At 39.5% G+C, this 27226-nt stretch overlaps 1 protein-coding gene across 2 annotated transcripts in view; it reads left to right on the forward strand.

The window, feature by feature from the left end:
* Positions 1–220: 220 nt before the first annotated feature.
* ELP2 (elongator acetyltransferase complex subunit 2) overlaps positions 221–27226 on the forward strand; it is a 55488-nt gene continuing 28482 nt past the window's right edge. The window contains exons 1-9 of one of the 2 annotated variants that reach the window (XM_080378583.1): positions 221–10186; positions 10267–10345; positions 11490–11575; positions 13327–13477; positions 14756–14833; positions 19076–19140; positions 24444–24510; positions 25387–25521; positions 26466–26561. In XM_080378583.1, the coding sequence (XP_080234709.1) occupies positions 10055–10186; positions 10267–10345; positions 11490–11575; positions 13327–13477; positions 14756–14833; positions 19076–19140; positions 24444–24510; positions 25387–25521; positions 26466–26561 (889 nt within the window). In that variant the 5' untranslated portion in view covers positions 221–10054. The remainder of the gene's footprint in view (positions 10187–10266; positions 10346–11489; positions 11576–13326; positions 13478–14755; positions 14834–19075; positions 19141–24443; positions 24511–25386; positions 25522–26465; positions 26562–27226) is intronic. The other variant, XM_080378582.1, reaches the window with a different exon arrangement.

Consider the following 27226-nt stretch of genomic DNA (forward strand, 5'->3'; position numbering starts at 1 on the left):
ATGACAAAATCCCTGGGGATCCTGTTCCAGTGACTGGTCACCCTCGGTGGCAGGTTGACCCTGGCTGGACACCAGGTGCCCACAAAACTGCTCTATCACTCCCCTGCTCAGCAAAACAGGGGGAGAGAAAATAAGGTGAAAAAAACCTCGTGGGTCAAGATAAAGGCAGTTTAATGTAGCAACAGCAAAAGTTTCACCTGCGGAAGCAAAGGAAAACAAAAGATGTTATTCTCTACTTCCCATCTGCAGGCGATGTTCAGCCACTTCCCAGGAAGGGGCTTCAGTATGTGTAGAGGTTGCTGTAGAAAACTAACATCATAAATAACGAATGCCCCTCCTTCTTCCTCCTTTCCCTTAGCTTTTGTGTCTGAGCAGACATCAGATGGTATGGAATATCCCTTTGGCTAATTTGGGTCAGCTGTGCTGGCTGTGTCCCCTCCCAGGATCTTGCCCACCCCCAGCCTACTGGGGGCAGGGCAGGGGGGGAAGGTTGAAGCGACAGCCTTGGTGCTGTGCGAGCGCTGCTCAGCAGTAGCCAAAACCCTGCTGTGTTATCACCACCTTTCCAGCTACCAGTACAGGCACAGCTCTACGAGGGCTGCTGTGGGGCTCAGCCAGACCCAATGCACCCTGTCAGTGAAGAACCTTCTTCTAATGTCCACTCTAAACTTCCCCTGATGCAGCTTCATTCCATTTCCTTATGTTCTATCACTGGTCACCAGAGAGAGGAGACCAGCACCTCCCCCTCCACTGCAGAGTTTGTAGACTGCAATGAGGTCACCCCTCAGTCTTCTGTTCTCCAGGATGAACAAACCAAGTGACCTCAGCTGCTCCTCAGAAGTCTTGTCCTCAAGACCTTCCACCATCTTGGTCATCCTCTTCTGAACACACTCTAATGGTCTGATGTCCTTCTTACATTGAGATGCCCAAAACTGCATGCAGCACTCAAGGTGGGGCCACCCCAGTGCAGTTCAGAGTGGGACAGTCCCCTCCTTTGACAAGCTGGCTACGCTGTGCTTGATGCACCCCAGGACACGTCTGGCCCTTTGGACTGCCAGGGCACACTGTTGACTCGTATTTAACTTGCCATCAACCCAAACCCCCAGATCTCTTTCCATGGGGGTGCTTTCCAGCCTTTTGTCCCCCAGTTTGTATGTATAACCAGGAATACCTCATCTGAGGTGGAGAATCTGGCACTTGCTTTTGTTAAATTTCATGTGGTTGGTGATTGCCTAACTCTCTAGTCCAGGACTTCCTGTAAGGCCTCTCTACCCTTGAAGGATTCCACAGCTCCTCTTAGTTTATCGGCAAGCTCAATGTACATTTGATTTCTGTATCCAGATAATTTATAAAAACGTTAAAGAGCAATGGCCCTAAAACTGAGGCCCGGGGAACCAGCCACCAGCCTGATGTAACCCTATTTACTAGAACTCTTTGAGCGCAGCCTGTCAGCCAATTGCTCACCCATCGTATTACGGACTTGTCTAGCTGTATGTGGGACATTTTGTCCAGGTGGAGTAGAAGAGTTGAACAGACTCAGAATTCAATGGCTGTAGAAAATACAATCATCTGCTAGTGCAACTATGAGACTCATGCAATGGCTTAGGCTGGATGGGATCTCTGAAGGTGCAGGTCCTGCTAGGGAAAGAAGTGCTACTAAAAGAGAGGATATATTGCACAATCAGGAAAATGTTTCATAAAGGAGGTGACAGAGGCAGAAAATGGATGCAGCAGTTTGTGCAGAAGGACACACAGTGACTCTGAACAGCATCCATGTCCTCAGCAATGGTGGTGATGTACTGCAGGGCATGGTCCCCAGCAGACACTGGAGCAATTTGCCTGTAATGGAATCACAGTCACAGAATGGTTGAGGTAGGAAGGAACGTCTGGAGGTCATCTTGTCTAAACTCCCTGCTTAAGCAAAGCCAGAGGCCTTGACCCAGAGGACCTGTGTCACCAAGTTGAGGAGCTGCAGGAGGTCAGCAGACTGTGCAGCATCAGAGATGATGAGAAAGAGAGGCATAGGATCTTCTCTGAGCCTGCAGCTTCAAGAACCTGAAGTAAGAGACTGGAATAGTATGTGGATGCAGGTTTCTTCACGTGTAGAAGATACTCTGAAGCAAAAGAAAAGTTTTGTTGTTGCTGATTATGTAGATGATGGACTTCTTGGATGGGACAAGGGGGGAAGAAACTATGAGGAATATTGCAATTTACCTTGCCAGTGTTCCTTGGTGAAATGACAATTTTTCATGCACTCAGAATGAGGTAAATATTCATCCTAGCCCTGTGTAAGTTTAGTTTTGTTGACAGTTAATGCAGCATGAAAGGTACACATCTACTCTCTAAGCATTACTACTGCTGACTGTGCAGAAGCTTCCTTCTGATGAGTGCATTTCAGTGTGCACTGCAGGCTTTTGGAATATGCCCCTTCTGCTTGGTTCTTTCATGCAAAGCTATTTGCAGAATGTCCTCTAAGGCTCACCAGCGCAGACATTGCTTTTGCCTTCATTCTCTAGACATCTCTGCTTCGTATTTTACTTCTTTAAATGGTTATATTTGTGATTGGAAATGTAAAGAAAAATGAAACAAAATAACTTGCTTCAAAATGTATTAGCAGAATGAGTGAGAGTTAAAAACTCAGGTGCTTAGAAATGCCAACTTGAGTCACACTATTACACATACATCACAATATCACATATTGAGTTTTGTGATTGTCCACATGACTACACTGATGCAGCTTTTGCTGTTTCTGTAAAACATTCTTCTTATTTTCTCCATTTCATGGTGTTTTCCCAATGCAAACTCATTTTCATTTTTTCATTCTCATTTTCAGAGAGCTAAATTAACTACATCGCAGATTAAGATAAGTGATGTAGGCATGGATCCTCAGAAGCATTTAGGCAATTGAATAGAAACTGGATGCCTAAGTCACATTGGTGATTTGAACCTGGTCTTAACAATTCTCTTTACCTCTTCAAGTTATTTTGACAAACCAGGCAGGTTTCATATGGTGGCTTTCTCCATTTGGGAGGTAGGAAACAAGAATGGTAAAATAATGATCTATATCTTTGTTTAATTATTATTTCTGGTATTTGGGGGTCTATGGTGTGGTTGGTTGCTGTTTAAAGTTCTTTTGGTTGCTTTAGCTGTATATTTTCATATGTGAAAAGTATCTGTGTCATCTCATAAAGTGATTTTGCATAACGAAAAGAACAACGTAGATAGGAAATTTATTGATGGATGTCTTATTATTTCAAGTATAAGAATATTTACTCCGTGTCCAAAGACTATGTTTTTTATAATTATTATGCATAACAAGGAGGCTGAACTCCAGCCATAGGATGAAAGCAGAACTCAAATCTGAAGATGTGTCAAAAGTTCCTGTTCAGTACATTGCAGTTTCCTGTAGCTGGCATGCTCTGACTGATTCACCACTGGGATTTTTTTTCCTCATGTTCACTCAATATTTCTCTCTTCTAAATTTCTTTTCCATCAACTATTATTCAGTCTTATATCTCTGTAAGAAACATCTTTCTTGTTAACAATGTTTTCTTAACGCTAGTGTGGTATGAAGTCTTCTTCTGAGCCACTTATTTAAGATGACCCACATATAAATAGAAAGCAGTTTCCCCCCCACTTCAAAATAAAATTAATTCCCCTCTGTTGCCTCTCGTGTCTGTCCAGGCTGCATCCTGATGTGGGTGACAGAAAGGAAAAATAATACCAGTCACCAGTGATGCCAACTCCAACCTGAATGGCACAGGGTGCTTCATGGCCACTGTGATGGGACAGGTTCAAGCCTTTCTTACAGCTTCATCTACAACAAACGGTAAAGTAGTTCATTAAGTTCTCCAGTTAAATCGTTGCCTACTATGGAAGCTTTGTACACCAATATACACCAACATTCACATTAAACCAACCAACCAAACAAACAAACCCACCCCACTAATTTTAAAAAGGAAACTATATTTTGACAGAAATCAGAGTTTTTCAGCACCTTTCCTGGGCAACGAAGTTTTACCCAACACGAGCAGGCTGCTGCATGAGCGTTGGATACCTTGTGCCCTATTACCCGTTCCCCTGCAGCTCTGAGACTCAGCAGATGTTTGACTTTGTGCACTTAGCATCGGGTACCAGGATTTCCTTACAAACCTGTAATGCTGTTTGTATTTCCCCTTAACTGAAGCCATGACAGCTCCAGACCAGCGGGCTAGAAGGGTATTACTTTTTATACATCTACTCACCAAGTTACTGGGTGTGAGACAGTGACAAGAAGCAGAGAAGAGTGACATTATCATAAAGATCAAAAAGGCTGCCAGCTCCTAGTGTGAGTAACCTCATTTTTGATTCAAAGCCTCATCAAATACTGGGAATCTCTTTGACCACTGAAGGCTTTGGATCAAGCTTATCCTTCTGGAGATTATTAAATATCATATAAATTGTGCAACAAGCCTTTGTGATCAAATCAATTAAAATACAGTGGGTGTAGTTGCATGCACATACATATGTATGTGTAAAAATAAAATCACCCATTGATATTAATTCAACATGTTAGTTTTCTTGTTTGTTTGTTGTTGTTTTTTAAAGTGCATGAAGAGATGTGTCAGGAGATTATTACAGAATTTATTTTTCTTTTTTTGTGAAATGTTAGTCTATGGTATAGAACAATACCCTATACAAGTCATACAAGAATAAGTACAAAATATGGTTTTAATATTCCGGGTGGCATTTCCACATACTCTTTCTTTTATGTGTATGTGTGTGTGTGTTTATGTGTGTGTGTATGTACACCCTCTGAAATGCATGCCTATTATCATGTCTCCTTTTAGAGCTTCTGCTTCAAAAACATAATGCATAATCAGTTTGATTATGTGACAAGCTGTTTCATCCTTTTTCTTTTTCCTCTTCCAAGCAATTTTCTAGGTCATGTTTGCATTAGGTCTTCCTTAAAAAAAACAACAAAAACCAACCAAAAAAAGTCAGAGAGATCTTCTATGGAATTTCTTTCAGCCAGCAATTACAGTCATTGTTTGGAGAGCAAATTTTGATGATCTTTCTAAATAATTAGTTTATTTTTTCTTTGGAAAATCAGAAATCCATTTAGGCAGTGGGAATGTAAGCCATTTGTAGAATTCTTCAAATACAGTCTTCAAGAAAAATGGAAATAACTATATTCAAAATTTATTCACTTCAACTTCTTTCACCAGCATCATTCAACTTTTAGTCTTCAGTGAGATGAATTAAAAGAGAAATTGTTTCTAAAAACTTATTCTAAACATTTTAAATTAAAGCCATTCAAGTGATAATATCTGCCTTTTTTTAATCTTGAGAAATGTATTTGTAAAGGATGCCACGGGCTTGCATTATGCTCAAGATACACTGGAGATCTTAACTTTTATTGAACACAGGACCAACAATTCCAGAATCAATCAGTGGCAGTTAAAAACTAGTCTGACACAGAGATTTTAATGGACTGAGTCAGTAACTTTGGGAATTACACTTGTCCCTGGTCATCCTTTCTGGTAGAGAACCTGGTCGGCACAGGCTCAAGGCAAAGAAATCCCAGCAAACCCACAAGTTAGTATTCCTCACACACTGAAACGCCTTACAAAGCAGATCCCACAGCTGGCAAAAAGGAAGAGGCTGGATTTGTACTCTATACATCAAAGGCAATGGAGCTGTTCCTAGCTGTTGTAAAGGTTACCCTCCACAAAGCTGGCAAATAATTTAAAGTTATTTTTATGGGTTTGGTCACTAAAGTTTTTGGAAGGTTTTTTTTCCCCACAGTGCTCTAGCTCTGATCCCGTCAGGTGAAACCCTGGTCCTGCAGCAGCTGTCAGAAGTGTCCCAGTGCTATAATCAGATTCCCAAGTTTTGAATGCTTGCAATTCCAGCCAGAGGCAATGGGTGCTGTGGGTGGTTAGCCCCTCTCCTGAGTGTCATTCTGCATCTTCCACATTGGGCACTCCATCACTGAAGAACTATGGTGCTTTTGTTATGAATTCTGGCCTAGGAAGAAACTGTCACCCAGAAAATGAATACAATAAAGCCCCTCTGCCTAGAAGTGATGTTATAAAGAAAAATATAATTCATACCTTTTTCCTGAGACATTCAGGCACTGTGGCAGTAGAAGTCACAAAAAAAAAAAGGCAAAAAAAGGACAGTTCTGTGCTAAGAATACTGTACAGCAAATTAGGCCTAGGGCCATGATATAACTAATGAGGAGAAATTGAAATACTGAATAGCTAACTCATTCACCAGGTGTTACTCATCCAGGTTGCTATTGGAGGCAAGCGACCTACAGTAAAAATAGCAGGTGGTAATGTGAGTAACCTCATTAATGATTACCTCATAAGGCATGTATACAATGAAGACACATAAAGATAGGCTAATTTCAACAACTTGCAAGTAGAAAAAGACTTCCAGCCTTTGAGTACTTGGCTTTGCTAGTTTAACAACTTTTAAACATTCTTCTATAGAACTATACTGCATATAATTAAACTTTAAACCTAACATATGATTGCTGTTTTTCACAGTATCGTGGAGAATGACTGGTGCCTATTAATATTCCTTTACACCAACAAGGCCTCACCGAATAAAGTAAAGCATCAAACTTTGATTTAATCAGTCAAAGACCAGATATCTCCTCAACATGCATTCAATTAGCAATACATGCAATATGTATCCAACATGTATTTTCCTCATAAAACAAGAAAAGAAAGATACGACTAAATATGCTGTATAGAAGTTTGGAAACATTCTGCAGGAAATGAAAACATATTTGCAACATTATTATAATTTCATGTAATTATTTAGACAGTTACATAAATATATTAAACTCTATATATCATTTTCTGATTAGTGTTGAATTTCCTTGGTCTCTATATAAAAGCTTGCAGGCATAACTGAGTTGAGTAGGGAGCACATGAAGATCACTAAGCTGTCTCTGCCTGCAAAACCTGACTTGTAGACATGAGCTTATCCATTAAAATGACTATTTTTCTTATTGTAATAACAGAAGTTATTCCAATATCTAACTGGTGAATTTATTTTAACCCCCAGAAACCTTTGTTTAGTGCGTATATACATATGTTTTTATATATATATGTTTAGTGTGAGAGTGTGTGTATTTTTTTATATGTATCTCTATATATCCATTTAGTGTGTATATATATTTGGTAGTATAGGTAACGATCTACCTTTTGGGAATTTGTTGATATAACTCCATTGGCAGAACCACACTGGGACACAGAAAGACGTGAAGGCTATGGAGTGAACTCTGAAGTCTGCTTAGGCACCACCACAACCTTTTGTGATGTTCAGTGATTTGAGTTCTTGCTGTGCCTCAAAAATTACACCAAAGAGGGGGAAAAAGAGGAAGGTTATTTTTATGTGTATTTCTGAAAAGTGAGTAAGTTATTTTTTGGGAATATGAAGGAAAACAGCACGGACAGATTGAATTCAGTAAGGGCATTAGCTACAAATTAAGACTGCAAGTTGGTGACTAGCCCAGAATACGTCCTTTTCCATCCTTGTATCATCACTGACCACCGGCATTACTTCCTTACAATGCATGTGTTCCTAAAAGGTGTATTGGTTGTTATAATTATCCAATATTCTGAATTTCTTATACACTATCCTCCAGATATTTCAGTTTTCAGATAAAAGAAGATCCTGTAAACTCAGAACTCACAAAAAACTTTATTGGGTTAGGCCAAAGGCTCAGCATCCCATGTGAGTGAGGACTTGGTCTCAAATGTAATATTTATAAGAGGTAAGAAACTAGGTTCGTCTAGGCTCATCTGTCCTGATACAGACCCAGCTCCCTGTACTTTTTGGCAATACCACCATGGTGCTGTTACATCATTCCCCACAGCACTTCCAAGCCCATATTCCATTTATCCCTGTTCTCTTAGTGTTGGGAGGTGTTGGGATGGCACACAGGTGACAGTGACAGGTCTTTGTGGCAGAAAGGAGGCAATCACTGGCAATACCTGGTGCTAGCACCCACCGCAATGTGCTCCCTCAAGTTGCCTGGGGAAGCACCATCCCACATTCCAGAGGTGGTGGCCTAAGGCTTTGAGAACTAGACCCACAAAACCCTGCAGCATGGGGCCACAGTGTTCTCTCACCCTCGGGCATGATTCACATCTCCAAATCTCTCCCCCACAAGCAGCACCCAGGGCCCTTCTGTTTACAGAAGTGCAACAGCAGCTTATCTGCCAGATGAGTAAACTTTTTGTGTCATAGAGGAATCCCCCCCTGAAATCCATCTTGAAAAAGCCTACACTTACACCCACAACCACAGCCAGCGCCAGCTTTGTTCCCACAGCAACAAGCACAACTGCTGTAACATGCCCCAGCTCTCTGGCAGTGCCTGACCTGCTCCTGCAGGAGCCCTGCCTTGGACGCTGGCAGGGCACGGCAAGAAGGAGGTTGGCTGCTGCACAGCCATCCTTGGCAGCTTGGGACAGCACCCCTCACTCAAAGCATGCTTTGATGACTGGATCCATGCATTTTTCTGCAAGGAATCATTTGTTCCCTTAGCAGCTAGCATTTCTGGCTGTATCTTGCCGGCTCATGTGATCAGGTACTGCTTCCTTCCTTTCATACCCACTGTGCCCAGCTGCAACGTTTTTGTGTCAGGTTACAAGCGCTGCTGACAGCCAGTGTTAGTGAACGTGCAGGCACATGGGGAGATAAAGGCCAGGCAGGAGTGGTTTAGCATCCAAAGCATTCCCTGCCCCACGCAGAGTGCTTCCCCTGGATGCCTGCTTGCTTTCTGCTGCTTCTCTTCCCGCCTGCCCTGTTCCCTGCACAGCCACACAGAGCTGTCTTCTCCCTCCACCCCGGGCTTTCCAGCTTTTCAGTTCACTTTCCATTATTTCAGGATGTCCCAGGTGTGATTTGGGGGCGGGAAGCACAAGGCAGCCACAGGCAGCCACTTCCTCTGCCTTTCTGCGCTTTCTGCAGTCCATTTGTATCTCAGCCTGGCCTCTGCTCCAGGGCCGCCCGCGCGTGTGGGACAGAGCGTCGGGCGCCTTGGGTGTCCTGCTGAGCCTTCCACGCAGCCCTGGGACAGCAGGTTGCATACGTTGCCACTGGGAACTAGTGAAATCCTGGAGCCTGTGAAGCCAAAGTGCTGAAACAGTTCGTCGTGCACCCATGTAGTGTAACAGCCTCCAGTAATCCCCCTTCTTCAGGCTGGCGACCGTGCAAGTAAAATCAGAATTCTACTGCAGTATTTATCTTTCGTGATTGGTTTTAATTTCTTGGGCAGGGAGGGCGATAAAACATACCAATAAATCAAAAAATAGAAATGTAGCAGGTGGAGTTCACTGATCTGCTATGATCTTTTCTTTTTTCTTAAAAAAACGAGGTACTCGGACATACTCAGATCACCCCATTGGTGCCCCGGCCATTGCTCAGCTGCAAATTCTCAGGCTTTCCGGGGGTTATTTCAGGACATCATAATACACTGTAATATTAAACACACCCTGAGCTCAGTGACTTAATTTAAGAGTGACTCTTTATCAGAGGGAGGCTTGGCAGGTGATGGAAACATCAGACAAGGACAGGAACCACACGATCCCCGGCGGGCGGTTCGGTTCTTTCCTAGCACATGTGGAACCAACTGCTACGTGCACACGCACAAACATATAAAAAACCCTACAAAACTAGCGTTGCGTTAAACGTTTTAAAACTTCTGAATGTTTGACAAAAGGTGCAATAAAGATTAAAACTCTCCCCCTCCACAAAAAAACCCACCCGAACTAACGGCCGTTTCGGTGGGGTTTGCGCCCCCTTTCGAGGCGCCCCGGCCGGCGGGGGGTGCGGTGCCGTCCCGGCCCGTTCCCCTCACGCCAGGCCCAGCGGCGGGAGCCCCCCGCCGGACACCGCTGACCCCCGGCCCCCGGGCGCGCCGCAGCCCCCGCCCCCGCCCCAGCCCCTCCGCGGCCGCGGGCCAGCCCCGCCCCTCCCGCCTGAGGCCCCGCCCCCGCGGGCGTCGTTGCTACGGGCGCTGCGCGAGGTCGCGCACGCGGCGGTGAGGAAGATGGCGGCGCCCGTGGAAGTCTGTCACGTCGCCTGCTGCGCCAACCGGGCGGGCGGCGGGGCCGTGTCCTGGGGGCGGGGGGGGCTCCTCGCCTTCGGCAGCTGCCACGACGTCATCCTCTACGAGCCGGCGGTGAGCTTGTGCGCTGCGGGCCGGGCCGGGATCGGGATCGGCAGCGCGGCCTCATGCTCGGTGCTTTCTCTCTCCCGCAGGGGAGGCGGGCGGCCGCCGCCCTCCGCGGCCACGCCGGCAGAGTGAACTGCGTGCGCTGGGTCCGCCGGCGGGACGGCGGTGAGTACCTAGGCCTTTCCTCCGCGCCTCCCCTCCGCTGGGGGCGGGGGCCGGGGGTCGCTGGGGAGATGAGGCGGCAGGGCTGGCGGCGGTGCGGGGCTGTGGGGCCTGCTGAAGGGAACGGGGGGTTGCAGCGCTTCCAGCGCACGCCCTCGCCTTAGGCCCTACTTCCCGGTAGGGATTTGAAGAGGTGGTTCCGCAGGAGTCCGACCCGCCGGACTCGGGTGAGCTGCCCGGTAAGCGAGGGGATCCGGTGGGGCGGTGTGCGGGCCCCGCAGCCGGCGGCTGCCCGGGAGGCTGCTTTGCCTTGGGCTGCGGTGGCTCTGACAGACCGGCGGCTGTGGTGCTTGTGCTGCCACCCTTCAGTAGGGGCTTGGAGTTTTGCGTGTGTTGACTTGGTAAACGGATTTGCAACGCCTTTTAAGAAATCTCTGACTCTAAAGCTGTAAGTTCCATAGAGGTCATAACCACAAAAAAACCCTTAAGTGTTTGAGACCCCCATGAGGCTTTTGCTTGATAGCAATTCCAGGATTTTAAGTTGCTTAGCGCAGACTTTGCAAAGGCACATATTCTTGCCCTTAGGCATTTACACAAACCCACTGACAAAGAGAAATAGAGCCATTGATTAGACTGTTAATGTAATGTGCCAGTTGCTATTTTGGGAGGTATGTACTGAGGTAAAAACTTTTTTTTAATAGTACTAAACCGTTTTCCTCTTGAAATTGATTAAAAGAAATTATTTTCAGCGAACTTGGGAATTACATTTGCATGTGAAGCTTTGAATTGTTTGTTTAGATTTTTCTTGCTTTATTTTCCAATCCTCCAAAACGTCCAAACAAAGAAAATATAACACTGTAGCATTTGAGAATCTTTTTGGAAAGATACGTTTATCATATTCATATAGAAGTTTAAATATTCCTGTGGCTTTTCTCTTTATGTTGTCCTAGAGAATACCTTGGTTCTTTAGCTGTCCTGCACAGGGCAACTCATTAGCCATGCTTTATTTTGATGGAAACTTCGCGTACAGTTGAGACATGGTATTTTGTGAGTGGTAACCACTGTAACTGCTTATGTTGTTGACTGCTGTTACAAAGTAAGTGTTCACAAAACATACCAAAAAAAACATACCAAAACTTACTTTTAGCTCCTGAAGCAGAATTAGTTTCTGGTGGGTCTGATAAACAACTCATTCTCTGGGAATGGAGTGGAACAGGAACATGGAATAATCAGGTAAGCAGGAATAACCTCTTCTTAAAGCTCCCCCCACCCTGGTTTCACACATACCATAGATTGTCTGTATTTCTTATTCGTACCTCTTCATTTTGCCTTGACTATTGAACCACATATCTCCTTCAAATTGTTGGTATTCTGTCATGCTGTGTTTTACTTTAAATGTTGTTTCTTCCTTTCTGTAGTTTATCTTTTTAAAATCATCGTTCATTAAGAAATTAGCTAACCAGTCATCAAGTGGATTTCTAGCATGTCTAAAAGATCCTGTTTGTTCTTGAGTCATCAGCTTTCTGATCTCTTTCCTTAAACTGCCTTAAAATCTTTAAACCACAGGGTTCATTTTGATTTGGCAGTTCCTGTACCCTACCTCATTTCTTTATAACCATTTCTAGTGATTTTTGGTCAACCTGTGTAACAGTGTAATGTTTATGTATAGGTAACCTTACCAGGATGATGTGCAAGGTGGGGCAGATGTTCTAAAAAACCCCAAATAAATCTGTGCAACAATTGAGTTTTGTCAGAGAAGTTGAAGAAATAAGGAGACATGTTAACTTATTATTCATACTATAAAATCTAAGGGAAAATAAGTGGAATATGGTGTAAAAGAGCATTCAGAATGAACTGAAATTTAGGTGAAAAATACTTTGTTATCTAACATTTAAAATCCTACTTATTAGGCGTTGGTTTGGGAATGGCTGAGTAGGTAACCCATTTCATAGGTTATCTCAAACTCGATTAGACTTGACATTTTAAAATGCATGAGAATGCATACTGGGGGGAAATGCACCTGGTTTGATGGGTAATGTTCTCAGAAATAAGTAATTTCTTATCCTGATCTATTGTAACTGCTTATGTAGTTATTCTAAATAACTTTCAGATTTCTTTATTAACCTTTGCTGCTGATGTGATGCACAGCCTTATGGCAGTCTTTGAAAAGGAATGTAGCTAAATGCGCACATTTTAATGACAGTTCTAGACTAGTATAAATTCTTAAAAACAGGCAAAGTTCTGTATCAGACCAACCAAAGTTCTTACTGGGGCTTGTCAGGCTATATTTTGCAAAGATATGTCAAATGCCTTTATAACAAAATTTGGATAAATGCTGGATGACTTCTGGTCACAGAATTAAAAGCTTCTTATTTTGCTCTTTGTATTTGAGGAGCAGATTACAAATGGAATCACCTGTATTCATTCATTAAGAAATTAGGTACTTAAGTCTAAATTTAGATTTTTTTGCTTTTTCATGGCGGTATTTTAAATGAGGAAAAAGCTGTTTTGATTTCCAAGAACACACTAAGAAACTGCTGCTGGATCTGCTGTAGCTGCTACTTATTCCATTGTGTTGTCTGCGCTGTCTACTTCACTGAAGTTATCCAAACCTTTATGAGATGTTCCTTACAGTGAGGGGCAAAAGAAGGAAAAAAGGGAGGAAAGCTGCTCTTCCTAACTTCTGTACTATTTCCAGCTTTCCTCAAACAATAGTGAGGTCTGTACAGTGTACACAGGAACATTTAATTCTGTTCAACTTTGAACAAAATTTTATCAAGCTAATACTCATTACTGCTGTATCGCTTCTCTGTGTTTTCCTAGAATATGCTGTGGCTTAAGCATAGCTTGGCAGATGCTTTGCCATCGCAGGTATACAACTTATTTCCAGTATTAATTTTGTTTTTCTTTCTTAAAATGGCTTTAAAAATTCACTGGGCTAAGTTACTGGAATTTAAAAGTGTAAAACTTTCTGATGTGTTTAGCTTGTGAAAAGCATTCCTCTCAAAGGCCATGCTGAAGCTGTTTGTGCTGTGGATGCTGTCTACCAGTCAGATGAACCTGATTTAAATCTGTTAATAGCTTCTGCAGCTTCTGACTCTACTGTGAGAATCTGGTCTCGGCATGGTTCAGAAGGTAACTTTTCTTTTTTAATAGGGACAATATCTTACTTAATAAAAATGATGAATGATGAATACCCATTGAAGTACTTGGCTAAATACTAACATCTTTTAATGGAGCTACATTGATTTCTCTTCAGACTTTGATACATCAAACCGTTGTATTGCTTTTTGGAAGCTGAAGGTTATACTAGTTTAACAGCTTTGAGTCAGATTTGTTCTGCAGAGTGATTTTTCTTTGCTTTTCATTAGTGATGTGTTGGCTAATTTAGGTGTTTCTTTTTAATATGTACTCAGAATCTGGTAATCTAAACCATCATTTTGGCCTGTAACATGGGGGCAGACTAGAAGTATGTGTGTGTGAAGTAAAATTACTTGGTAAAACGATTAATGCTGGCATTAGAAAAGTGAGATTAAACTAGTAATTTGTCTGTTACTATTGACCTGAGTCAAATTAATTTTGGAATAATAGGATCTTGACCTTCCGGTGAACTAGACCCTTGCCATAGACACATGGGAGAACAGCTCTTTGAAATACCTAAGAAAATAAATAGGGAGGATAATCTATATTTGAAGTGTTACTTGCTAGTTGAGTTGTACTGACTGCATGTCTCAAGTTACTTTCTTCCTTATCTGGTGTACTTGAGGATCTTTAAGGTCCCTTGGAACCAAGCTATTCTATGATTCTACGATTTCACATTGTCCTCCCTACATGAGGGAAGTAGATGGGAGTTGCCAGTCTTCAGTCCAATGTTGTGGAAGGCATTTCTCATGCTCCCAAAGAACACTATGAAGTCCTGTCCTTTCCTTTTTGTCTGGATCAATTCTGCTTCTGTTGAGGGTTTTTCTGCTCTCCTGCTGGTTACTCTGGTCCTGATGGCTTACCAGTTTAACCACTCCTAGGATTTCAGGGGTGTTTGCAGGTTTTTGCTTATCCCTCTATCTGCTCTTGTGGCAATGGATTTAGCTTCTTGTGTAGTGTATGCTGTTGCCACAGGATATACTTTGCAGTATTTGCCACTTCTGAATGTGTTACCACAGTGAAGCTGTACAACTTTCAGTACTCAGCAGAGAACAGTGACTTATCTTTCAACTCGGCTAATGCTGGATGAATTTCTGTGGCCCCGCAGAAGACAACGTTGCTGTTTAGGCTTCTAAAAAAGGCAGTAGTTTTTCAGCTCCTTAAAATAAAATTGAATGGGAAATTTTAACTACATAATGTAGGAGGAAATGACAGTGTAACTGTAATACTTAACGATGAATGAGATCAACACTGTCTGTTCTTGTTTTCCAGCTAAATGCATTGAAATTCTGCAGTTTGGAAATGGATTTGTTATGGATGTCTGCTTATCCTTCTTGCCTGGCAGCAATGGTAAGTACAGCTGCACATACTGAATATCAATGCAGCAAATGTAAAATCGAAGAAATGCCCCAAATAGATTTTTCATTTGACTGACTCCAGATGCTTGTGCCATATTTCTTGTTTTCTATGGAACCAGCCTAAGCTGGTGATTCTGTCTAAAGATTTTCACTGAACTCTTCTTAGCAATTAGAAAAATACTGGCTGATTACAGTGTCTTCAAAATGGTGCTCAAAATGGAGTGCTTTAAACTTTTGAGACAGAGAGCTTAAAAGGAGGGTAACAGGACTATAAGTGAACGGGATGGGATGATGCTGTTAGTTTCACACATTCCTTGTGGTGCTGCTGCATATGTTCTTGTTTGGATTGAAGGGCAAGATCCAGGAAAAGAATCTGCAGGCCTGCATCAAAAAATTGCAGATTAACAAGCAGTGTTTATCTCCGGTTTGTTCTTCAATGTGAAAAAAATGAGATGCTGAACAAGTTTAACCTGTTCAGTATAGTTTGTATAGTTTTCTATTAACAGAAGTGTTCAGATATTGTAGCCTGCCACAGACACGTTCTTCTGTCGAAAATACGTAAAAGTCTGCACACACTCCACCCCCCCACCCAACCCAAATGTATCCTCAAGCCAGATACATATGTTGAATTTGGTTTGTGTTTAAGTATCATTACAGCCTTTCATCTGGGTGGAGCAACGCCAGGCTCCCAAGAGGCCAAGTACTGAGGCTTCTTAACTGTATCTAGCTTTCAGCTATTCACTGCATGTGTTCCACATTGGTGTGTTCTTTGAATGTATGCCTTCAGAGCAGTTACACAGAAGCTTATTTTATTCTTCAGTTTACGATAATTATGGGAGATATAAAAGCTCTAACAAGATGTGTTGTGTTATTTGGAAATGCTAATGTCCGTTTCCAGAGTGTGCTTGATATCGAAAGCAGCATCTTCACCACTAAGGAACTTTAAACCTCTCTCTCTATTTTTCCTGTAAATATACTAACAGGTGGTAGTTGAGCTGAAGTTAAAAAGCTTGAGGGTAAATTAAAATCACTACCTTCAGCGTGAATTTTTGTTACAAGTAAAGTTTATCTGCTGTGCTGGTTTGAGTATAAAATTCGTATTGCAAAGCAATAGATTATTTTTTTTCATTTATGATACTGTACAGGCAAGAAATTCTCACTGTAACGCTCTGTTACATCTGCATCTGTTTAATGTTGGAATCACGTTTTATATAAGAGAAGTGACCATTCATTTTGGAAACACCTTAAATGAAGATTATCGTATTAATTCTTAAAACTAAATGGTTCTGTAAACAAAATTGATTGGAGTGCTTGAACTTCTTTACATGTTGGAGTAGCAAGCGTTTTGTTTTGCTGTGAAAATCTCTGAGTCCCCAAAACTCAGCGTTGCTTAAAGTTGCATTCGGAACAGGACAGTCCTTCCTTCTGGCCTCTTCCCATCCCAATTCAAGTTACTTATGCAAACCAACACAGCGCTCATAACCTGAAAAAGAATACTTTACTTTTCTGAAGAGCTAAAATTATTTTCAAGTAAGTTATTACTTGTGTAGGTTTTGTATAGAGTTTTTAAAACCTATACATTATGGTTTTAATGCCTGTTCCAGTATGAATGATCTGTGCTGGTGAAATTGTTGAGGAACAGTTTAGATTTTGAACCATAAATATATAATTAGAAATGTTTCCCCTAGAAATCTATAAGGGAGCTTTTAATACAGCATAGCCATGTTCTGTGTTTTCGCCTTAAACCTGACATAGTAATCCATATAACTGAATTGTTTTTTTGTACAGAGGAGTATGTTAATTTGGAAATCTAAATAAAATATCTTAAAATGTATTATTAAAAATCTCACTGTTGATCATTTTGTCAGAAATATTAATCTGTGATGGCAATTTGGAATTTTAATGAGCCTCAGGGGAAAATGATCTGGGATAACTAGGAGTTGCTCTGAAATCTTTATGAAGGCTGTGTTGGCAGCTGTATTAAAATTTAAAGAAGCTTTTCTCTTGAGGTCAATCTTCAGTTCTTAAGTCAGGAACTAAATACATATTTACTTTCTGAAAGTTGTAAACTACTGAACTAGAAGCATATACAGTAACCTCTAATTTCACCAAGCAAAGAAATTTAAAACTCACATTGCGAATTGATTCGTACGTAATGGATGCTTTAACTTTCAAAAGACACTGAAGTTCATGATACCTAGTTTTTTAAGATTGTCCTTGGAAATAAATGATAGGGGGGGGAAAAAAAAGCACCATTTTTTATGAAGAAGTCAAAAGGAGAAAGCCAATAGACTTGATAAAATCCTGAACTGTTATTTGCAGCTGGAGGGTAGCTTAAGCACTTTACTGGCAGCCTCTTAGTTAAAGTTTCTTTGCAGTTGTTTTCTGTGTCTTGAAGAAGAGCTTCATACTGTTTGGTTGCTTTTTGCCTTGCCGTGTCTGCAGAAACTCTGCTTCTAAAATGCTGGGAATAGGATTTACTATTTTACAGATCTTGATCAGCTCTTCTGTCACGTACTGTGATTCTTCCTACCACCTGGATAATAGGGGTACCGTAGCCTGGCCTCTGACAGTAAGAATTGTATCCTCAGAACAGATTTGCAACACATCAAAAAAGCATGGGCAAAATTTAAAAAGCTCTGCTGATCCCACTCTACCCATTGCAATTGGACCACAGTTTCCAACTATTTTTTTCCATTTTCCTTTGCAGGACTATATCTCAATCAGATCCAAATTCTAATACTCTAGAGCATTTGTGAAAAACTATATACTAGTCTGTTTTTGCCAGTTATATATTTGTTGATAGGACTTTTTGAGTGAAAGTATTTGCGTTTGTCTGATACAGCAACTAGATCATAATTTTCTTCTTGCTTTTATTAGTCAAACTTTTATTCCATTGAGTAAGTGTGTAAATAGTATAGTGGCCCATAAAATGTATTTCTCGGGAAAGGATACCAGCTCCAAGAACATACATTGTATTGTAGTTTGTGGAAGAAAACCTCACTCTTGCCCAACTTCTGTGGACCTGAAGACCAGGTTTTCTTTCAAAACAGTTCGCTGCCTCCAGTCCAAAGCAGTCCTTTTTGGCAAAGCAAGGAGGGGATGGAGGTGAAAAGTGACTTAAAGGCTAGAGCGAAGCAGCAAGTGGTGAAGGTGTAAGAATATGAAATGTGACTTAACATGTGAGAGGAACAGCAGATAACTAGGCGCAGATTTGGTACGAGCAGAACGAGGAAGTTAGTATAGAGCATAAACTTATAAATACTCAAGTTGTTTTTTGGTCTATCCATAGTAAAAATAAAATTATCTCTATAAAGTGATGGCTTTTTTTAAAAAATGAAGTAGCTGATTTTAGTGAAAGCTAGTTGTTTTTTTTCCTACCCAGACTTGAGAAGTGCAGATGTCTAGCCCTGATAACTTATTTTTTCATAATTCTGTAATTAACTCATTTTCATTTTACAATTTCAGTCCCTAGCAGTACTACTTCAACCTTATGACCCAGAAAGAGTGGAGTAAGGGTCAGCTGTTCTTCCCTGTCATCTTCTGTGGGAGAGATGAAGTAATACACTTCTCTGGTTTTGTCCTTAGACATAACTTTGTCTGGTTTGATTCAATTGACTTACCTTTTTTTGCACACTTTTCTAGATAGCTGGACAAAGTAAATTACTACTCCAGACTTGAGTGTGTGTATAATAAAGTTAATTGCTTTCATATCATTGCGTACAGTGGGTGTTGGTCTGTCTGACTTTTTTGGTCTGTCTGTCTTATTTGCTGTATAATAATTATGCTAATTCCATCTGTATATGTGTTTCAGTTAATTTAGGGACTTGAACTGTATTAGTTCAGAGTATTTCTTTTGCTTCTTGCTCTTTTTGTATTTAGAACAAATGCCTGTTGATGCCAATAAAATAATTAATAAAAAATCTCTAATACTTGGAACTTCCTACAGATATGTGAACTTGAAGGAAATATTTAAGATGCTAAAGAGTAGTTTCTAGATATTCTTTATGTGCCAAAGTAACTTCTGAATTTTGTGTTCTTGAGATACTAGTTTGTTTCAAACGGTATTAGGTGTCTAACTGAGAAAACATAAAAAGTGTTATGCTTATCAGTCTATTAATATGTTTATTGATACTATATTGATTTTTATACAGTTTATATAATTTTTTTATATCCTAGAATATTAGAGTTTGTAACCTGAGTAGTGAAGACTTATTTCTTTTTTCCTTTCCAGTACCAATACTGGCTTGTGGTGGTGATGACTGCAAAATAAGTTTGTTTATACAGCAGAATAGTCAGGTAATTACAGATCTTGTCTCTTGCTCACAACATTACTCAGTTCTTCTACTTCCTTTCTTTTTGTATGTGCTGCTGAATATTTTTTGAGCTTTTTCAATAACTACTGTCTGTCTCTAGATAGCCATCACATACAACTGCCTCTGTTCAAATAGTTCATCCATTTTTCTGAGTAGTGATGAAGTGCACATACAGAATGTTGAAGTTGAATTCAGTTCATAGAAGTTAGTCTTTCTTACTTTATCCCTGTGTGAATATAGCTTGTGTTTCTATTCCCAATGATATAAACCAGCTATGACTGTCATTCTTCATTGAGTATCTATGCATTGAATGGTTCATACAGAAATTATGTTAATTCTAGTCTACAAATTCTTATAAGTGATACGATTTCTATCTGAAATTACATGTTTCTTGCTAAGTAAGCCCTTGGTGGTGAATGCTTCTGAATGGCAAAAGAAGTATTTGAAGGAGTATCTGGTCTTCTGAAAGCGCACACACTTTTCACGTATTATTTGGAAGCTGGCAATCTTTAGTTGTTTTGTACAGATAAATATTCCTTTGGAGCAATAGAAAGAGATTCTGTCCTTTCTTGCATCTGTTCAGAAGTTTTGTTAGACTCTAAAGCATGTGTTGAATGACTGTTTTCCAAAACAGAAGTCAATGTTACTTCTTTCTGTCTAGCACTCCCTTAGACAAAAACTTCAAACCCCAAACACTTCCCAGTTCACCAATGAACTACCATTCAGGAACCCCCATTGAAACTGACATGTGTAGGAACCACTTACTCTTCTGGATTTGTTCAGACACAGTCCCCTTGGAGATTAATGAATAGATACTCGTCTTTGCGTTTTGAGAGAGAGAAAAGCTACTTTATGGATAATTTTGCCTGTTTATGTTGCCTTATACAATAATAAGATTTTTTGTTGTCAATAAAGTAAATACTTCATCCTTTATCTGCTCTGTTTGTTGATTTCTTGACCACTAAGAATGGTTGCTTTCTTAGCTTTTTTTTTTTGCCTCCCCCTCCCATCCCAGCTCATGAGTTAAATCAGTTTAATGACGTTCTCTGGGAATTAGCAATGGCAGAATGCCACTCGTGATTCTCAGTGTGCTAAAGAAAGACTTTTATCTCGGGGTCTGTGCAGCTGATTTTCCTTGTTCGAAATCTGGAACTTGTTTTCTTGTATTGTTCAGATTAACGTATAATATGCAGTTTGACTGCCAAAAATATTAAGATATATGTAACTTATTTTTCAGTTGTTGACCAAACTTCTGAGTATAACGGCATTCTTAGCCATTCCTAAATGCAGTCAGTCTGTGGAGGATAAGGGAAGGTAGCTGGAAAGAGCAAGATCCATCTTCAGCTTTGTAAGCGTGTTTATGGTGCTGTCTTTTTTCTGGAGGTAGGAGACTTTATTCATACAAGGGACAAGGAATTTACTCTTACTTTACATTTGTTATTTTTCACGCCTTCAATTTTAGGAAGTATTTTCACCAGCTGTCATGGCAGAATTGGTCTCTTCAGAGTCTCTTTTTCAAATGAGGTGGGACTTCTGGTTGGTGTCTATCTTAATTTTCCAGAACACCTCTTTTAACTGAGTAGACTGTACAGACCTTAAAGAGAAGAGCCCAAATTTGATTCCATGTGGAATCCATGTGGAAGTGCCTGTGTAGTGTATTACAGCTATTAACAGAATGAAACGTTCTTGTAAGCTTTCTGACATAAATTTCTTCCTAGCTGTTAAAGGGAGATTCTCTTTTTTTTAGTCAGGTTCTCTCACATCTGCTGACACCTTTTTATTATGGCTTCTGTAGTACCTTTTAAAAGTATTTGAAGGAAGTGATACTGTTACCCTGCTATTTTTTACTAGAACTTGTCACAGAAGAGTAATTAGAATCTAAACTTCTCTGTCATTCCGTCAGTGGTGAAAGTCTGTAGCTCTGTCCTGATAATTGTGATTCTTGGAAACTTCTTTTAGTTAACATCCTAAAAAAGTAGTAGAATGTAAGTTCATAATGGGACATTCTAATGAAACTTGGAGGACACTGTTATACTCTTGAGGGAGGAGGATGAGGCATCTTCAGTTAACTGATTCAGGCAGCCTTTTGATAAACTTATTGATTTTACAGTTGAAATACATTTATTCATAAAACCTGGCTTGGTTTTGGAAGTTGAGTGGGCAGGCTTCAAATCCTTATTAAGACTTTCTACCCATAGGTCCTTTACTGTGCTGAGCAGTAGAGAGAAAATGGGCTTTTTGCTTTTCTGAGTTCTTGAAAGAGGGTATTGATTAATAAAAGCACCTAGGGGAAAATCTTTCAGAAACTGTTACATGTCTTCCTGCTTGAGATACTACAGGCTTATGGAGGTGAAGTAAGTAAACCACAGGATCAAAATAGAGCTTTAAACCAAAATTTTTCTATGTTGAGCTTGTTTTCTGTGAGATTTTGTGGTGCATGTTTGACTGTGTTTCCCCCAAATAATTTGGCCTAATTGGTAAGTGGCACACTTAAAGATAATTCAGGCTTTTTCTAATTCAATGAGATAACAACTGAATAGTGTCCAGTAGAGAAAAACTGAGAAGACCTCTGTTGCCAAATTTGCCGAACGATACTATCAGCCTGGTCCTGAAGGACGTATACCCAGTGTGTGGGCAGAGTTAGTTGCTCAGAGTGTGCTGGGCATATCCACAGAGAACCTGGCTTCATTAGTTCTGCTACCTACAAAACAGCTTTATTTTTTGCCTAAAGGAAAAAAGACCAGATTGCTGCTATGCAAAAATGTTCAGAAATTAGTTAAAAGGCATGGGTAAGCCTGTGAAGTAAGTGAGTTGGACCATGAGGTTTTGTTAAATTTAACTGTTGGTACTGTAACTTCTTAGGTATTCAGTGAGGACCAAGGGGAAAACTGAAATAGAGAAGGAAAAATAGCAGAAAATAGAAACAAAAGAATGACAGGTCAAAATACTTCTAAATATAACCTAGACAATAATAAAAATTTTGACTGTATCATCTAAAAATGATGACCATGTGTGTCTGCAAGAAGCTTTAAATTGATGTAGTTTTAGAACAGAATACATCTGAAGAAACTGAATGTGTGATACCGAGAGACAAAGAAAATGGCAAAAACATACAAAAAAAAAAAAAAGGCCAAGCAGAAGACATAACAGCAACACTGCTCCTTGCTTAGCTTCAGTGGACAATCTTTATTTTTATGGAAAACAGTATGTTGAAAATCTTGAGCAAATGCTTGTTCTATAGCACAAAAGAGCTGCATGCTTGACTTAAGGTGAAGTAGAGCCTAAAAGCCTATTTGGGAAATGACTTGGAAACCTGGGGTGGTATTGATAAGCTCAAAGTGATTAGTTTTACTCTAAAGACAAAACAAATGTCTGCTTTTCTTAATAGTTCTCTTTGATGTGAGAGGATGAGGGTAATGTTTTTTGAAAAAAGCAAACCAACACCTTGAAGTTAAAAATGGGAAAATGATTAGATGTGTGTGTTTAGATTAATATTAAAGTCAAGTTTCAGGAGAAATGCACACTGTTTAACATGAAAGGAATCATAAAAGACAAGAATGTTAACAACAGTTCAGCCTGAACCAATCTTTCAGTTGGGAATAAATTTACCAACTAACCTTGGTGAGTGTAAAATACAGAGCATTATGTCAGAGGTTGTGTAAATGAACGAATATATAGGTGTTTTATTTCTTATCTGAAATATTAATTGCTAAAAATATATATTTTTAATGTCTTACTGGAAACATGTAGTCTTCAGAAAAACCTTTAGGTCACTATTTGATTTTGCTTCCTGGCTGTTCCTGCCTTTATTTACACGTAACCAGTTGGGTCTTTAACATAAATGTCTATCTGGAACGCCACATCCAAAAGTTTTGTTGAGTGCAGGAGTGACTAGCAAAATGAGGCTTAGGTGGCTGTGAGAACACATGCTTAAAACCAAAACTTTCTGATTTGGAAGTCTCTATTAAGCTACTCTGGTGATGTTACAGAATGATCTCTGTGATAAATGAAGACTGCAAATGTAGAATGAGAAGCTCAGCGACGTTGTTTGGTGGGGAGGGAATTTTGGAGAATATCAGGGATGTTGTGCCAAAGAGAGAAACACTGATCAGTGAGTATGGTTTTTTTCATACTCATACAGGTTTTTTCTTTGAGTGAGTTACTGTTGCTCACCACCTCTTCTGAAGCCAAAGGTATTTTGAGAAAGAGCAGCAACACAATGAGAAAGGTGCTTTTTTTTGCCCCCTCCCCCAAAGGGAAAGAGACCTCCTTGCAGACTTGTGCTGATAGCAGAGGCTGTCATTTAATCTTAACTCTTAGTAGGCCTAGGTAAGGGATTTAGCAGAATATAATGCCAGAAAAAATGTGGTATTCATACTAAACTACACTAACATTTTAACTGCAGTGGTTATTTCAGACATTTTAAGTCAACTTGGGATCAAAAAGTGTCATGGAAGTTGGGCTTTTTCTGGGCAAAGAAAAATAGAAATTGTTTAAATGCTTAATAAATACAAGTAAACACTTGTATCTTAATTGAATCAAAATAAAATGGCAATATTATATATGTTACAAATGTAAATATACTACTAATGAAAATTCTTAAAAGGGAATCCAGACTTGTTTACATTCCTGTGTTTTTGAGCCTGTGTTCATACAGTTTTCCATCAGCAGGTAACAGTTCTTGATGTGTATCTTCTTGGAAACTTAGTCGATAAACTTAAGAAACACAGAATATTTCTAGCCCCATAAATACTTCTTATTAATAGTATTATATTACAAATATAATATGCTTTTGAAATAGTATTTTTGAAATAATGAATGAAATAATTCCAAAACATCTCCTCTTTTTACATTGGATTTTACCCATATTAATTTTCCATATCATCTGCAGTTGCATCCACTTCACACATGTAATAGAAATTGCTTACCATGTCATGTTTGCAGGATGTTATTCTTTGTGTACCATTATAAGTCTGATAAATTTAAAAATTTAGTCTGTGTCATAGAGAGACTGTAGCCTCTTGAAGGTGAGCACCTTGAGTTCTCATTCTTTCCTGCCCATATACGGGAAGTGCCGTAATGTGATACATGTTTACCCAGTGGTGGCAAAACTCAAAAGGCCTATTCAGAATACATCAATAAATTACGATCCTTAGTTGCAACTTATTTTTCCAGTTTCAAATAATAGAACCTGTAAATATAAAAGACTTGAAAATCCAAGGCTTATTGTTGATGTGTGTGGTAATTTAAGTGCATATCTATGATATAACAGGAATTTCTATTCAGTTTCAGAAAACATTAATACTCCCTGGCCACGAAGATTGGATAAGAGGTGTTGAATGGGCAGTCTGTGGTCAGTATGAAGGATTAGTAAAGTGAAATACTGGTTTAATGACAGTACTACTGTTTTATCCTTCCAACTTTGTGATTTATTTTTTTTTTCTGAGATGCTGGTACAAATATTAAAAATCAAGATAGAACTTTGTGTGCTGTTAAAACATTAAGAATTGTTGAACCTATACTACAGTTACATTTAGTTACCAAAATTATGGCTACAGTTAGTTTGATATGAAACACTCACATACGTCATTTTGTCTTGCTCACTTCAAGTATGTTTACCTGACTGGTACCTAAATGCAAATTAATAGGAGTTTTCAATATGCAAATGTCTGTATCTGAATGAGGAAGAGTTAGCTGCTTTTTCAAAGGTGCGGAAAGAGGGAAAAATAGTACTTTCTTCTCCCCACCCCTTTCTAAGTAATAGGAGATTAAGAAGAGGACTTATTCAGATATTACCTAATCAAAAAGTTCTAGCAATGCCAAAAATAAAATAGAAGGAATTAGAGGATGCTACAATCCTGAAGAAAGAAAAGGAGGACATGAGTTTTTGAAGAGTATTGAGGCTGTCAGAATTTTGAAAGCAAAGGCCACAAGTAGTAGGGAAGTATATATACAATATCTACAGTATTTATCATGTCTTCCATGTCTTATAAATAGAGAAATGTGCATAGTCAGTGGGTTATAAACTAGCAGAGAGTTTGAAATAGTAGTGTGAGTTGATGTTAAAATAAAACAGCAGTTTATGATACTGTGTACAATAGGAAAAATTAGGGTAATGCTGTAGTGCATGTTTGAAAATATGGTATGTTAGTCATGGCAGTGATTGCAATAAAGAAGCAATGAAAACGTGGCTCTAATGATTTTTTTTAATTTTTTTTAAACCAAATAGGTGAAGACCTTTTCTTAGCAAGCTGTGCTCAGGATTGTTTGATAAGAATTTGGAAAGTGTGTACAAAATCAAAGCAACTTCCAGAAACTGAAGATGATTCCATAAGGTTGAAAGAGAATTTTTTTACTGTCAAAAGTAGGTAACAGCTGTAAGATTCTTGCACACAACTCTTCACTCGTGTATTTGTTTATGGTTTCAGGGAACCTAACAGGGTGGTTACCATCTAATTTGGTTTGTTGCTTGCATTGAAAGATTACTAGACCAGTTTGACTGCATTGGTTTTATTCAGGTGTTAGAAAAAGTGTAGTTTTTGTTTTAAAACGTTGACTATGTAAAGTTAATGATGTGTTACAAAAAGTGGTAAAGCAGTGAGAGCTTAGTATCAACAAGTATTGTTACACATACACCAAATGCAGTACAAGGGAGATACATTTGTCTGTGGGAGGTAAGCTGTTGTGCAGTTCTCCTCCAGTTTAATAGTATACCTTTAATTTTCTTTCAAATTAAATGCATTAAGAGGTGCTACTATTACTTAAACCTTAGGACAGTACTGGAGAGAACAGATAACTATGTGCAGGCTTTTTATGGTTATTATACTGTTTGAGCACTGTAATATCAGAGGCTCACAATGCTGACGTGGGGTAGATTATTAGGCAACTTAGGTAATATAATGAAGTTTGTATGATGTTATTTCTAAAAAGTGCTCGTGATACTTGCTGCAAACCTGGATTTGCTCTTTGTAGTATTTTAATGCTTGTATTTACAGTCATTTGGAGATGTAAATGTGCTTAAGAGTATGGGTAGAGCTAATGTCAGAGCATTTATTTCAAAACTGCTTGAAAGTTCTCCAGGAATTCTGTGATGCCACTCTGAGGCAACAGGCTGACCTATTAGCATCGGTCTGGTACTGAGGACTTGTGGTAAAGTAGGTTTTCAAGGGGCTTGTTCAGTGTCAATAGGCTGTTGAGATATTGGTGGATGATGGAAGTGGTTGATTTTTTTTTCACTGAAGATACCAGAAATGACCTGGTCTTTCTTGGCTTTTTGAAAGAAATGTGGTTTTCTTTGATTTGTGGTAGATACTGATACAACATATGCAATTACTTTGGAATCGGTGTTGGCTGGTCATGAAAACTGGGTGTATGCAGTTCACTGGCAACCCTCATTTTCCAAAGGTAAAAAGATACCACTTAGCGGTTAATTAAGTCATATGTCTTCATATTGTGTTTGCATGTTCTCTTGTCACCGTGGTCTATGAAAATGTTTTAATTCTGCAAATAATGTTTTATAAGTAAAAGGATATTCTATTCCCCTTTACTCATGTTTTCTTTAATGAATGAAATAAAATAACTAAGCTGTACAGTTTTTATTGTAATGGATTTGTTGTTTATGGAATACAAATTAGTTTGTTTAATCCGTATGAATTAGTAGCTCTAATAGTTTACCTTCATACATGTATTTGAAATGTCTGTTCTTCGGAAGGTAAGCATTAACCCAAGAGCAGTCCTCTCTTGGAGCAGAAAGGAACAAATAGCAACATTCAGAAGATTAATCTTCAGTCTTCTGTGCAGTAATATGACGTGCCAGGGATTCCTTGAGTATGTTTTCTCTGGCATGTAGCTTTAGGACATTAATGCAGGCTTTAATTGAAAAAACTTATTTACAGTTTAATTTTGCATTTTGCTCAAGTCTTTACCTTTCTAAATCTGTATATCCTGACAGCCTGGTTTGCAGTACTGATCTGCTGGTGTGTGTCTGCCTGGCATATAAGGGAAGGAGATTCTTGATTTGACATACTTGCACAATCAGAATGCTCTTGTGTATTTGTATTGGCAAAGGT

This window comes from Falco punctatus, assembly GCF_963210335.1.
Source record: "Falco punctatus genome assembly, chromosome: 3".
NCBI classification, from domain to species: domain Eukaryota; kingdom Metazoa; phylum Chordata; class Aves; order Falconiformes; family Falconidae; genus Falco; species Falco punctatus.